This window comes from Glandiceps talaboti, chromosome 1 (genome assembly GCF_964340395.1).
Source record: "Glandiceps talaboti chromosome 1, keGlaTala1.1, whole genome shotgun sequence".
NCBI classification, from domain to species: Eukaryota; Metazoa; Hemichordata; class Enteropneusta; family Spengelidae; genus Glandiceps; species Glandiceps talaboti.
The window spans coordinates 9,960,475-9,972,905 of NC_135549.1; the positions used below are offsets into that span (position 1 = coordinate 9,960,475).

General features: G+C 36.4%; 1 protein-coding gene across 1 annotated transcript; it reads left to right on the plus strand.

The window, feature by feature from the left end:
* Nucleotides 1-3,183: 3,183 nt before the first annotated feature.
* On the plus strand, nt 3,184-12,402 carry LOC144432902 (carboxypeptidase B-like). Its single transcript, XM_078121206.1, has 10 exons — nt 3,184-3,251; nt 3,971-4,046; nt 4,565-4,765; nt 5,104-5,205; nt 5,666-5,767; nt 6,939-7,052; nt 8,851-8,941; nt 9,495-9,706; nt 11,421-11,502; nt 12,218-12,402. The coding sequence occupies exons 1-10, from the start codon at nt 3,184-3,186 to the stop codon at nt 12,400-12,402; spliced, it is 1,233 nt and encodes a 410-aa protein (XP_077977332.1).
* Nucleotides 12,403-12,431: the final 29 nt, after the last annotated feature.

Genomic DNA, 12,431 nt, shown 5'->3' on the forward strand with positions numbered 1-12,431 from the left:
ACAGAATGTTTTATTTAATAATCTTGTATTTTGCTACTGTTGATATTCATATTTTAAAAGTATTTGGGGACTGAAGGTTACTCAAAACAGGTGCGAAAGTCTCATTAAGTCATAAATGCTGTCATTTTAGTTTTAAAAATTCCATGGAGACACCCCCTCCTGACACCCCCCCCCCCCAACCACCACCACCCCCTTTCCCGCGGCCGCATAAGCGGCCTCACCGACTTGCATAGCAGGTAGGGTAAAACCTATACTCTCTAAACCCTGGCACTTGTGATAAAATCGTAGGGAGAACAACGTATACGTAGTCAACACAATTACATACATGTACAGGACAATTGAACAGAACATTTGGGAAAAATAGACAATTGCAAAATAATTACATTTGTTTTTATGTAATTATTTTTGAATAATTATTCTATCAAAAAATTTGATTCACGTTTGTTGAAGTCAAAACGAAATGTATCACTGCCTTCTAAAACCTCATCACTTTATATATATCATTAATACATGTACATGTATATGCAGTGTTAGTGTGTGTGTGGGGGGGGGGGGGTCACACAAATTTACAATGTCTAATAGGTGGGGGGGGGGGGTAAATTATTTTTTTGAGCGAAATGGAGGGTTACCCATATTTTCAAATTTTTCATTACCATTCCTCCGACCCCCGGCCGTAAATAATGACGGTTCCCTTACATGCATAAGGGAGCCTTCAGTAATTACAGGGGGAATCAAGCACGGTCTGTTGCATAAATAAAATGCTACTTTCCCCCGATTGCCTTTCTCTTAACTTACACGACCCGCCCTTTTGTTGAAATGTTTTTGAAACAATGGGTTAAAATGCTGTCAAGCGTCAAAAGGGACACGAGCTCAGGAATCAATGGAAAGGATTCTATCCCACCGCTGCCATCACATCGATAATTTTAATGGCATTCGTTGTTTCCCACTACTGCCACTAAAGTGAATGTGTAAATGCTTAGGTAAATATCGCCACTCCACTACAGTGACGTCATTATGCTGTCAGACCCTAGTCTAGCTGCTAGATATAAGACACATGATAGTTGTGACATTCGTGACCTGTATTTGATAACAAAGGGTCGTCGTAGTCTAGTTTCCTATACGTGTTACGATCGTAGATGGAATTTTAGGTTGTCGTTTGCCGGTGTTACTTTCATTATACTTTCGGAGTAGTGTAATTAGTGTCTTGAGGTAAAAATGTGGTGAAAAAATGTATACGCAATAATATTAAAAATCCTTGTTATTTACTGAAAAAAGTGTCATCTTTGTAATTACAAATAGTTAAAAAAAGTTTCAGATTTAGGATTAAAATGAACTGACGATATAATCAGGTGAGAAATAGTCATATGGTGTGATGTGTGAATTATTGCAACTAAAATATTGTATAGATAATGTTATCTGTGATGAACTACTTAGCACTCCTCGTATCGTGGCATCAACCATTTAATATTTTGCTCCTATCTAGTACCATGTGGTACCAACAAGTGTCACCCAGTACAGAATGAGACAGATGTTACAAGGATTATTTCCCAATTTGAAAAGACAGAGAAAGCTACTCTCATCCCAAGTGATACTCGAGCAAATCATTTTCTTGCGTGACTAATCGCAAGTTCCATTTTAATGGAATACAATTTAGCGAGTCAACTGTTACAAGTTGTGTTTTCGTCATTCGGAAAATAGAAAATTTGACATCGAAATAAACCCTTACCGAGTATATGTATTATGTGACGTATGTCCTGTCCTGGTATATTTTAATGGTCGACCCGTCACGACACCTTACTATGCAAGTTACAGTGTTACCAATCAAATATCAATCTGTTTACTATTGACTTTCACAAGTTGATTTCGTAGTAGTAAAAAACTCCTGACCTGGTTTCAACTACATAAGAAATTTTTAATATTTACTTTTAGATCATCAATGATGTAAAACATAAACAATATATTATTTAGCGCAACGGAAAGATCTCTCCAGAACACAGTTTCCTATGATATGTACACAGCTTTCTCTGTCACATGCAATTTGCAACACTTCATGTTGTTGGTGGTGGTGGAAATGTAATGTCGACGCCTGTACAGTACAAATTATGCCCACGTACTTGAAACATTAATTTTTGTGATAAAAATAATTAATTTCTAGTCCTACGCATTCAGAAATATTGCCCATCTTTTATTATGAATGAGATTAGTTCGATGTATTCACATGTACGGTATCAATGTAGTTTTGACTATTAAGTGTTTTCGTTCCATCGGTATCGAATACATTCTAATTTACTTTAAATTATTGACCTACACCACTATAATACCGAATAGGGTGGTGCCTTGGTGTTGTTAAAATATCAACAACAAAAAAGCAATCAAAAAAGTCGTAAAAATCAGGTAAGATTCTGTACATGTAATGTACAACTTTGGGATAAAAAATGTTGGGTTTTTTAAACGGATATTTCTGGATCTGAATGACCTACAACATTTTGTAAAGGGAAGCATGTGGTGCTAGGTACAATATGTCTGTAATGATATGCATTGCTGATAGTGTTATGTATCTTTGTTGATGTTTCACAAAAATTGCCCCATATATTGATAAGCATAGGAATATATTATACAGTATCGGCTAAAAACCGCAACAGCTGAGCTAGTGGAAGTGCGCGTGAGATAGTACTTAATTGTCCTGACTGACAGGTGACAGTGTCTTCATCCCAAAGATAAGACCGCCCTAATAATTTGAATAAATGGAGTCAGTAAATTGTCCCTATAGTACTTAGAAGCTTATATGAAAGCCAGCGGTAACAGCAGAGACTTAATACAGACACATTGGTCTTTAGCAGTAGCATGACTTTGTGAAAATATGTACTTATAATGGGAAAACACTATTATATCTGCAGAATTAATGCACAACGCATGTATGGAGTATCCACTTTTAAATCGCTAAGTGCACAAAAGTGTTGACAACGAGTCAGAGCCTATTAAACGACATGGATGTCACAGACATATGTATTTATAACTATACATAATTCATTCTGATAATATGCAAAACATTTGGATAAGAGGAAACATCACTATCAAAACTACAGTGTATATATAAGTCCCCGTCAATCCAGCTTGACGCCTTCTCACCATCAACTGCCGCGTGCACTTCATATCGAAGAGAAGTAGAAAAAGACACTCAATATGTGGAAAATAGCTATCCTGGCACTTTGTGTGACTATTTGCCTGGCAGATGTCAAACGCTATGATGGGTAAGACACCTAGCTCTATTTTAGTATATGGACACTTTAATATTGTTTAGAATGAAATCAGACGTAATTTAAAACATTTCATGTTCATTTGATACATGTCCCGCTTTTCAAATTATAATGTTGGTATTCAAACTAACATCTGAGAAGGCAAGGAAAGAAAAACTGAACAAGATACCCGTATATGTCTCTCCCACTACGTGTTACATGTCTTAGATTACCTTGCATAGTCATATCACCAACTCAACAGAAGAACCAAATTCCACATTCCGAAAGACCACTCCAGAGCCTTCAGATACAGACGCATCCATCGTTGCAAATAGTCCATCAATCTAATCTACCACAATCTAATGACGTACCGCAGTCTCCAACTCTTCTTGGTGTTCCACATGGTCTGGTCTCTTCAATTTTATTTCTGTATCTATCTTGTGTGTATTTTTACTTAATTGCAAGAAAAAACGTTTTATTGCAGTCATTCTATAAATAATAATGAATAAAATCAATGAAGTGGACTACCCGTCCAAAATGTAATGTTTTTCCTTCCATTTTCAACAGTTAGTACACAATCATGGCCGTCAGGTGTTGCTATGTCACACATTAAGAACTATTAACTGTGAGATTTTAGCCTTTCGGCTTCTTGTAAAATACCTGGTGAGCTTCAGTTTAGACGTGTAATCATTTCGGATTCAACTAAATTTTGACACTTGTTATTGTAAACTCAGGTACCAAGTTCTTCGCATGGAGGCGATTGGTGAATCCCAAGTTAAAGCACTGACCAAATTACAAAGTGTGCCCGGGGTAAGAGAAATACACATCCACATCGATGTGATAACTATACCTGGTGAATTCTTTTTATAGATATCCAATTGAGAGTAAACTAACAGACAGACAGACTGACAATCTCACAAATGTCACTGATAATTACTTAGACTGTATTCAATTATAAGATGCCATGTACATTTCAACCAAGTATGTCAGTATGTTTGCAATGATGAACAATTATAATAAAACACTATATAAATAATAATTATGTCCTACAGTCTTCTAACAATGTACAGTTTATTCTTTTTCATCGAACCTTTAAACATTTTGGTGTTTTATGAAATTAACACGATGATACCACATTGACAGTTGTTAGGATCTAATATTCCATTCTATATATCCGATGTATTTACTGACATTCAATTTTAGTATATTTCATTTGTACAAGCCTCGCTTGGTGAAAGTGTCCAGCTTTAAAAAAACACACTATTGAAGTATATGCAATACATTATATGGAAAAGATATGACATTATTTTCTGTTTATTTCTGATAAGCTTGACTTCTGGCACTTCCCCCAAGATTTAATGGTCTCACCAACCCAAAGTGACTGGCTTCAGGATTACTTGAGAGAAAATCAAATCACCTTCAATGTATGGATCGAGGATGTACAGCAGAAGATAGAGGAAACAACGAACAACACGCCTAGAACTCAAGCTAATGAGTTTGACTACGGAGTATACCATCCATTGGATGAGGTAAACACATATCTGTTTTATTTTACATTGCTCTAGTTATTGCTATACAGTCGGAAGACCCAATAATGCTTTTTTAACGTGTATGCTATAAAGTAAATGAATACATATATTTACAAATGGTGACTAGAAAAACAATGAAAGATAAAGAGTGTAACTGTCGTTTGAGTAGTTCTTTAAAAAAAAACGTCAATTACTGAACGTGATACGACTCGGATTAAAGATAAATTATATGTCAATGATATAGATATAGAAATGTATATTAGCCCTTCGAAATTAGCTTTTGAAATTCTATGCCGTACTGTGATATTAATATTCCATTTTTTAAAATTGCTTCACAGATTATGGGTTGGATAGATCTTGTTGTGGCTACATATCCCAATTTGGTGACAAAATCCAGTATTGGTTCTTCATACGAAGGACGGGATTTAACACTTCTAAAGGTAGGTACACTTTAAGGGGCCGGTTGAAGCCCTACAGCACATACATGTATTTAAAAAGAGCCCCTGAGAAAAAAACATCTATGATATAGCACTCGTAAGACTAAATATCAGGTTTGTCCATCTTATCACGTCAAATCTCATATCAAACACCCTAAGTACGACTTTTTTGAAAACATGCGTCTTTGGATTAATTATAAATCCTTAGTCTGATTATTCCAAGTTTAGTGCAATGTTTCGATGGGTCCTTTTGTCTGAAAACAGTTAAAATATACAGTTCATACTCTTGACAGGTTTTACCGTCAAAACTACAAAGAGACCAAACCGTATGACCGTCTCGAATGACTTATGTATTACTGTATAAATCGACTTAACCCAAAATTTGACTGTGATGATACTATTCCAACATTGTCATTTTATGACTACATTTTGAAGATTCACTTTGTTACAACATTACTTGTAGCTTGGTGTTCCCGGTGCCGGAAAGCATGCTGTCTTTATTGAGGGCGGTATCCATGCCAGGGAATGGGTATCTCCAGCTACGGTTATGTGGATGACAAACCAGGTTAGACTAACACAACACATCATTTTATCGCATAACAGAGACACTGCGAATCCATGTTGATATTTTTACATTACATACAGTTGGTGTACTTTGTGTATGAGTATTAATTATTTTTTTTAGTTCGTGATTTTTATAGTGAATTTTATTTTCTGTTATATAAGTTGGCACACTAAGTTTGTATTTAGCAGTTCCTTTTTTTCTGTAGGGAGTTTTTTATGTATAGTTTTAATTGTCCCTACTTTTTTTATCTTTGCAACGTGTAAATAAACCATTATTACTATTAATCATCTCATACATTTTTTGTAGTTTTGTTCCTTCTATGCATGATACGTACGATCAAGAATTACAACAAGTGTTTCAGAGAAAGTCAAAAAAAACCCTCTAATCTTTCAACGTTAAATGTGAAAACATAGAAATGGAACGGTTGCTTACTGACAAGAGTACATTTAGCTATACATAGAAGTAAACCATATATGTAGGGGAGGGATTGGAGGATATTTAGAATCAGTATGAGCTAAAAAAAAAGGAGTACAGTGTCATTCTGAGATACGTGGCAATGAGGATGATTTGATCAGAGATGTAGTGAGACAAATAACAAAAAATCACGAATTGCAAGATGAGTTCAATGACAACGAGTTCTACTAGGCAAAGAATTTGATTTCTATTTGCTCTGAAAAAATATTTGCCGTCGTGGTGGTCGAAAAGACACATAGACACGCGCGCGCACGCACACACACACACACACATACACGCACACGCACACACACACACACACACACACACACACACACACACACACACACACACACACACACACACCAACGATAACTACAACGAGCCTAAAAGCGTCATGGATCGTTGATGGCACAAAATAAATGAATAATATGATGTAATGTCTGCTGACAAATCTGGTGCCAATGGATATGTTGAGATCAAGGGTGAAATTTCATAAAACGTCATCCAAACTACATTGACGGGTACCTTCCTTCCAACACCGCACAGTATATGAAAGTGGATCTATATTGAAGATGATATCATGGTGTTAACTTTACATAGTTGTCGACTAATGTGTTGAGTGAACAGATGTGAGCTGAGGTTATTGTTTTGTGTTTTGACATAGATTGAATGTTACATGATGCCACACTGCTTATTACCTTTCCTTGTTTTACAGCTGCTGGATGACTTTGTAAACGGGACCTCAGATGCTGAGTTCATATTAAACACGTATGACATATACATGCTTACAGTTACGAATCCCGATGGGTATTACGAAACTTGGGTTGGTGTAAGTATAACAAACGACTGAATTTAGGGAGCCTTCAGTAGTTAAAAGTGGGGGTCCTGGTGAACAGGGGAGGAATGTCATATTTGGTTTGGTTTACGGGGGGAGGGCCGTATTTTAGAATTCAAAGTGAAATTAGAGAGGGTAACATTTTACAGTGAAGTTTACATTTTAAAGTTTTCATTGTGATTTTGACATTCCACCATAATCACTTTTGTACAACAATATCAGAATATATCAATCCTATTATTGCTTCTCATCCAATGAAGCAAACACGTAGTCGGTAGTGCACCAGTCGGTAGTGCACCAGTCTAGTAGTGTTAGGGAGGTCTGGCCTTCAGCTCTGACAATAAGATCCAAACCGTTCCGAGATTATTTAATACGGTGCCTTCAAATTCACTGTGACATTGGTGAGGTAGTAGTGGGAAAAAGCAATGTGAGCGGAATGATATACTTCTTACTATTGAAATAGTTAGGCTTGGTCACATATTCGTATATGAAGGAGATGTGAAATAAACCAATGTTATAGCGGTAATTACTATGCCTGCAACTCATGCCATATAAGGACGGGGAAGGGGCATACAGTTTTCCTACGGCTCGGGATGAAATTTAGTTAGAGACACTTTTCTGAAGAAGAAGAAAAAAAGGCATCGAGAGAAAGAGTCTTGATTCTTGATTTTCCCTGGCATGTAATTACTGTATAAATGCATCGAATTTGAAATACTTGTTCTATTGAACAAGTCAGTGACTACATTGATATGTTGAAAGATCTTGAAATCTAGTGTTCTCACGATGGAACTTAAAAAATTTTTAGAGAACGATTGAAAATACATTTGATAATGCCTCGCTGCTCACACTCATAATTCTGAGTTGATGATTGTAAATTAAAGGACTACTGGTCTTTCTTTCGTTCTTAAATTGGAAAAAAGATGCCTTGATGATACTTTGATGAATATAAAATGTAGATGAGGGAAAGAGAACTGTTTTATAGCGGGTATGTGGTTTATCGATTTGAAATATTTTAATCTGAAAGAATCGCGAAGAATCCTGTCTCGGTAACTGATACAACAACAAGAATGGAATATCAATTTGTGTGTACCATTTAAAAAAGAAATTCATGTAAAAAATTTTGACAAGAATGGCCCTTCCTTCACCTCTTTGCAACTATAGCAAGAGGCACTAGATCTGACTGTAGCAATCTCCAAATATCATTAAGGCTGAAGTAGAACATACTTGTCAGGCAGCCTCCCCCTATAGTAGTAGTGTGGTGGTGCGGTGCATGTACATGTCTAGATTTCATAGCTTTATTACCTACATATTAAAGGGGTGAGATGAACAATTCAATGTAGGGTGAAGAATTAAATTCTTTTACTTTGGGATGGGGTTGAGCCGTTAGTTCTCATCCTACAAAATCAAATTTACGTTTAATGGATACAAAAGATCCTAAAAAGAAATATTTCTTTCAAAAAATTCAAATTGAGAAATGGATGAATTTTCGCTATTATAGTAAATGGATGGCATTAAAATAAAGTAAAAGCGTCAGCAAAAAAACTACATGTATTTTTTACTCACTACATACGGACTTTATATTCATAGCACTACATACTACTACATACTGATTTGAAATTGATTGTGTGGTTTGAAGTCATTTTCAATTTTGGCCAATTTAGTTAGAAGTAGGGGGGGGGGGGTGTGAGGTCTAAGTATGAGAATTTAGTGGGTTTTTTATCCTACATTGAAATATTGATCTCACCCCTTAGTTTAACTAATACTACTTGTAACGTTTATTGAATACAAACAGGATCGTATGTGGCGTAAAACCACATCTCCAAACAACGACTCGATTTGTCTTGGAACGGATGGGAACAGAAACTTTGGCCACGAGTGGGGAGGCAAGTTAAAACTCTAATGAACTACCATTTCTAAGCCGAGTCAGCGTATGCTCAATAAGAAAAAGAACTTACAATGTACAACACTACCTCTATCAAAGTAATCGATGGGTAGTCGTACTAACACTTTCATCATATTTAGCATTCATACATTGTTTGAGGATACAATGACAGCTTGATTTTAACAGACATGTGGATTCAGCATCAAGTGTTCACTCCTCTGAGCGACGACTTGATAAACTCTATATGAGGAATTACCCTATAAGTTTGACATTGACTCTCAGCTAACTCAACCAACCACCGCACACATCAACATACACTCAACGCATTACATGGACGATGACCATCTGATATTAGAGGCTGTTTAAAATAGCCGCGTATCAGAATTTACCTTCTCTCTCTCTCTCTCTCTCTCTCTCTCTCTCTCTCTCTCTCTCTCTCTCTCTCTCTCTCTCTCTCTCTCTCTCTCTCTCTCTCTCTCTCTCTCTCTCTCTCTCTCTCTCTCTCTTCTGTCCTTTTGCAAAACCTTCACTTTACGTTTGGTTTCTTTTCCCAGGACAAGGTTCTTCTGGTCTGCCGTGCACTGAGACTTATCGCGGCGCGGAGCCATTTTCTGAAAGTGAAACCGCGGCCGTAGCTAATTTTATTCTGAATGAACAAAGTGGAGGTGTAACCTTTGATTTATTCATTGACTATCATAGTTATAGTGAGATGGTACTGTCAGCATGGGGATATAAATTTGATCACCCAGAAGACTATGACATACTGGTAAGTCCAAATAATATCTATCTTTTTTTATTTTTACTTTCTCCTTCTAATTTTGTTAGTCCATTAATTCATTCATTAACTCATTCATTTAATTTATTGTGTTATTGCATGCTCCCAAGGGAGCTGAGGAAGTATAAAGGGCCGCTATACCGCTATACAGATCCGCACCAGGGCTAATAATTGTAAAGCGCTTTGAGCAAAGAGTGGGAAATCCCTATATAAAAACCGCCATCATTTATTCATGTCTTACATAGCACTGTTCCTTCCAATAACCACTGTTATACGAGACACATAATCAATAGAACTGAAGAAAAAAGCCGTTTAAACAAAACATAATTACAACATACAAGACAAACAAATTTAAAGAGCATATGAAACCAACGATCAAATAAAAGTCCATGCTCGCAAAAACTCTTAAAACGTTAGAGTTTTGAGTGCCTCTTCGTTGACCTTGTCTTAGAAGGTTGTCTGTTCCATAAAATAGCGCCCTCAAAGGATAAGGCATTTTATTCATTCTTGTCCTACGGGAAGTAAATATTGTATTATTACTGTATGCCTATTGTAACGGCTGTAACGAGTGTGAAAGTCAAAATATTACTGTAAGCTAACCAGGTGTAATTCATGTACACGTGTAATTCGTGGTTTATACATGAGTATAGCTAACTGGCACTTCTACCTAATTTGAGTCCAGCTCGCATGTACCATTCTTGTAAAACTTTTATTTGAAATATAGAGAGAAAAAAATATTAGAAATCCGGAAAATCGCGAGAACAAAATTAATTATTCGCCCTTTCCCTGTGATCTGACTATCGGTATGTATGCTGTCTTGCTACAGGTCTATAAAGTATATTGCTTTACATTTCTTTGAAGTAAGAATACAACTTCCTTCGATAAGTTGGTGATCTGTATTTCCACTCCCAGTCGTCACAAAGAAGGCTGAGATGTGAAGACTGTGTCATATATACTTGTTTGAGTATGTGGCTTTTTAGGCTGTAGAAGTATGAGCTTTCGCTTATGACACTCAGTATGCAGCACTTCTTTGCATTGAAACGCATCCCCATGATGTTAAGTTGCCCATTTGTCAACCTTGTTTAGATCTCCTCGCATGGTATGATGGTTTTTATGTTATCGTATCGTTCTGTACATGAAACAGTCATTGGCGAATAGGTGGATTTGTGATTTTCACACAATGAGGCAGATCATATATGTAGCATCAAAATAACAGTGGGTCGTTTCCCTGAGGGACACCAAAGTCAACAGGGACTTTTTTTACTCTTCTCCTTCGATGACAACTTGCATTTGACATTTGGATAAAAAAGGAAGTTAGCCAGTCGACCTTTGATCCCAGTGATCGAGTTTGTACAGCAGTTTAATGTGAGATACGGTGTCAAATGCTTTTATTTGGAGAAATCAAGGATGGCTATATCTGTCTGTAGACCATTGTCGTAGGATTTCATTAGATCGTTCATAGTGATCAGGAGTTGGGTTTCACATGAGTAACCAGAACGGTATCCATGGTTTAGTGACGTAAATACACTATGTTTTTCCAAGTGATTTACGATATGACGACATGACTATATTCTTGTTTATTTACATCGAAACATTTAGTCCTCTTAAAAGGTGTATTGTTGTCATAACAAACCACCTAACCTGCGCGTGGCGTATCATGCCATCAAAAAACAAAACATGTAATTGCGTCATTTCTATTTTCCAGCATACCAACATGAAAGTGTACGCTGACGCTGTCGAAGCTAGGCATGGAAAGCAGTATTTCATTGGTACTGGCGCTGATCTATGTAAGTCCTGTATTCTATATGTACATAAAACTTATCTACGTCACCATAGTCTCTATGACTCATTAGTAATAAGTCCTGAATGCTGACATTACAAAAAAATATTCGTTTATCATAGGCATATCAAGAGTTCTCTACACATTTACATGTAATAAGTTCTAATATGTTATATGGCGAAGTGTCAACGAACTGCCATTGATGTTTTTGTTTTAACCATTCGTGGTAATCGTGGATTTGAACATAATTACTCTTATACTGCTCTAGGTTAGTCATTAACACTTTCTGATCTATTTTGTGTTTTTACTTTTATATACTTTTTTGATATTTTACTGATAAAAATGCAACATTTCAAAAACCTTGGATAGCAGTTATTGTTTTGCAGTATTTTCACTTGTAAAGTGTAAGTTTTCGAAGAGATAACCAAAACATGAAGATTATGATGTAAAATCTATCACATTTGCTAAGCAAACATAAACCTAAAATATTATTATTAAAGGTGTTTATCTTAGGTTACTATCTTGGCTTTAGATATATCGATTGGTACGATTTTTTAGCTGTGAAATTTCATGGGAATGTTTCTCCAGTCTTTGGCGGGATTATCCACCTTAAATTATACTTTTGGTCTGTGAACGACTCTTGTTCAATGAATATACCTTTCTCCAAACCATGAATGAATCCACTTTGTAAAGTGGCATCGTACATTATATCTATACTGTAGACATAACAAGTGGTGACACTGTTGACTGGGGCTATGGTACAGCCGGAATCCCACATTCCTACTGCATTGAACTACGTGATGATGGTCAATTTGGATTCCTCCTTCCCGAAATTCAAATCATACCAACTGCTGAGGAAAATTATGACGGTCTTGTGGCCAGTCTCATACACATTGCGTCTACGTAGGAGGGCAGCGTAAATCACGTCATATCCAT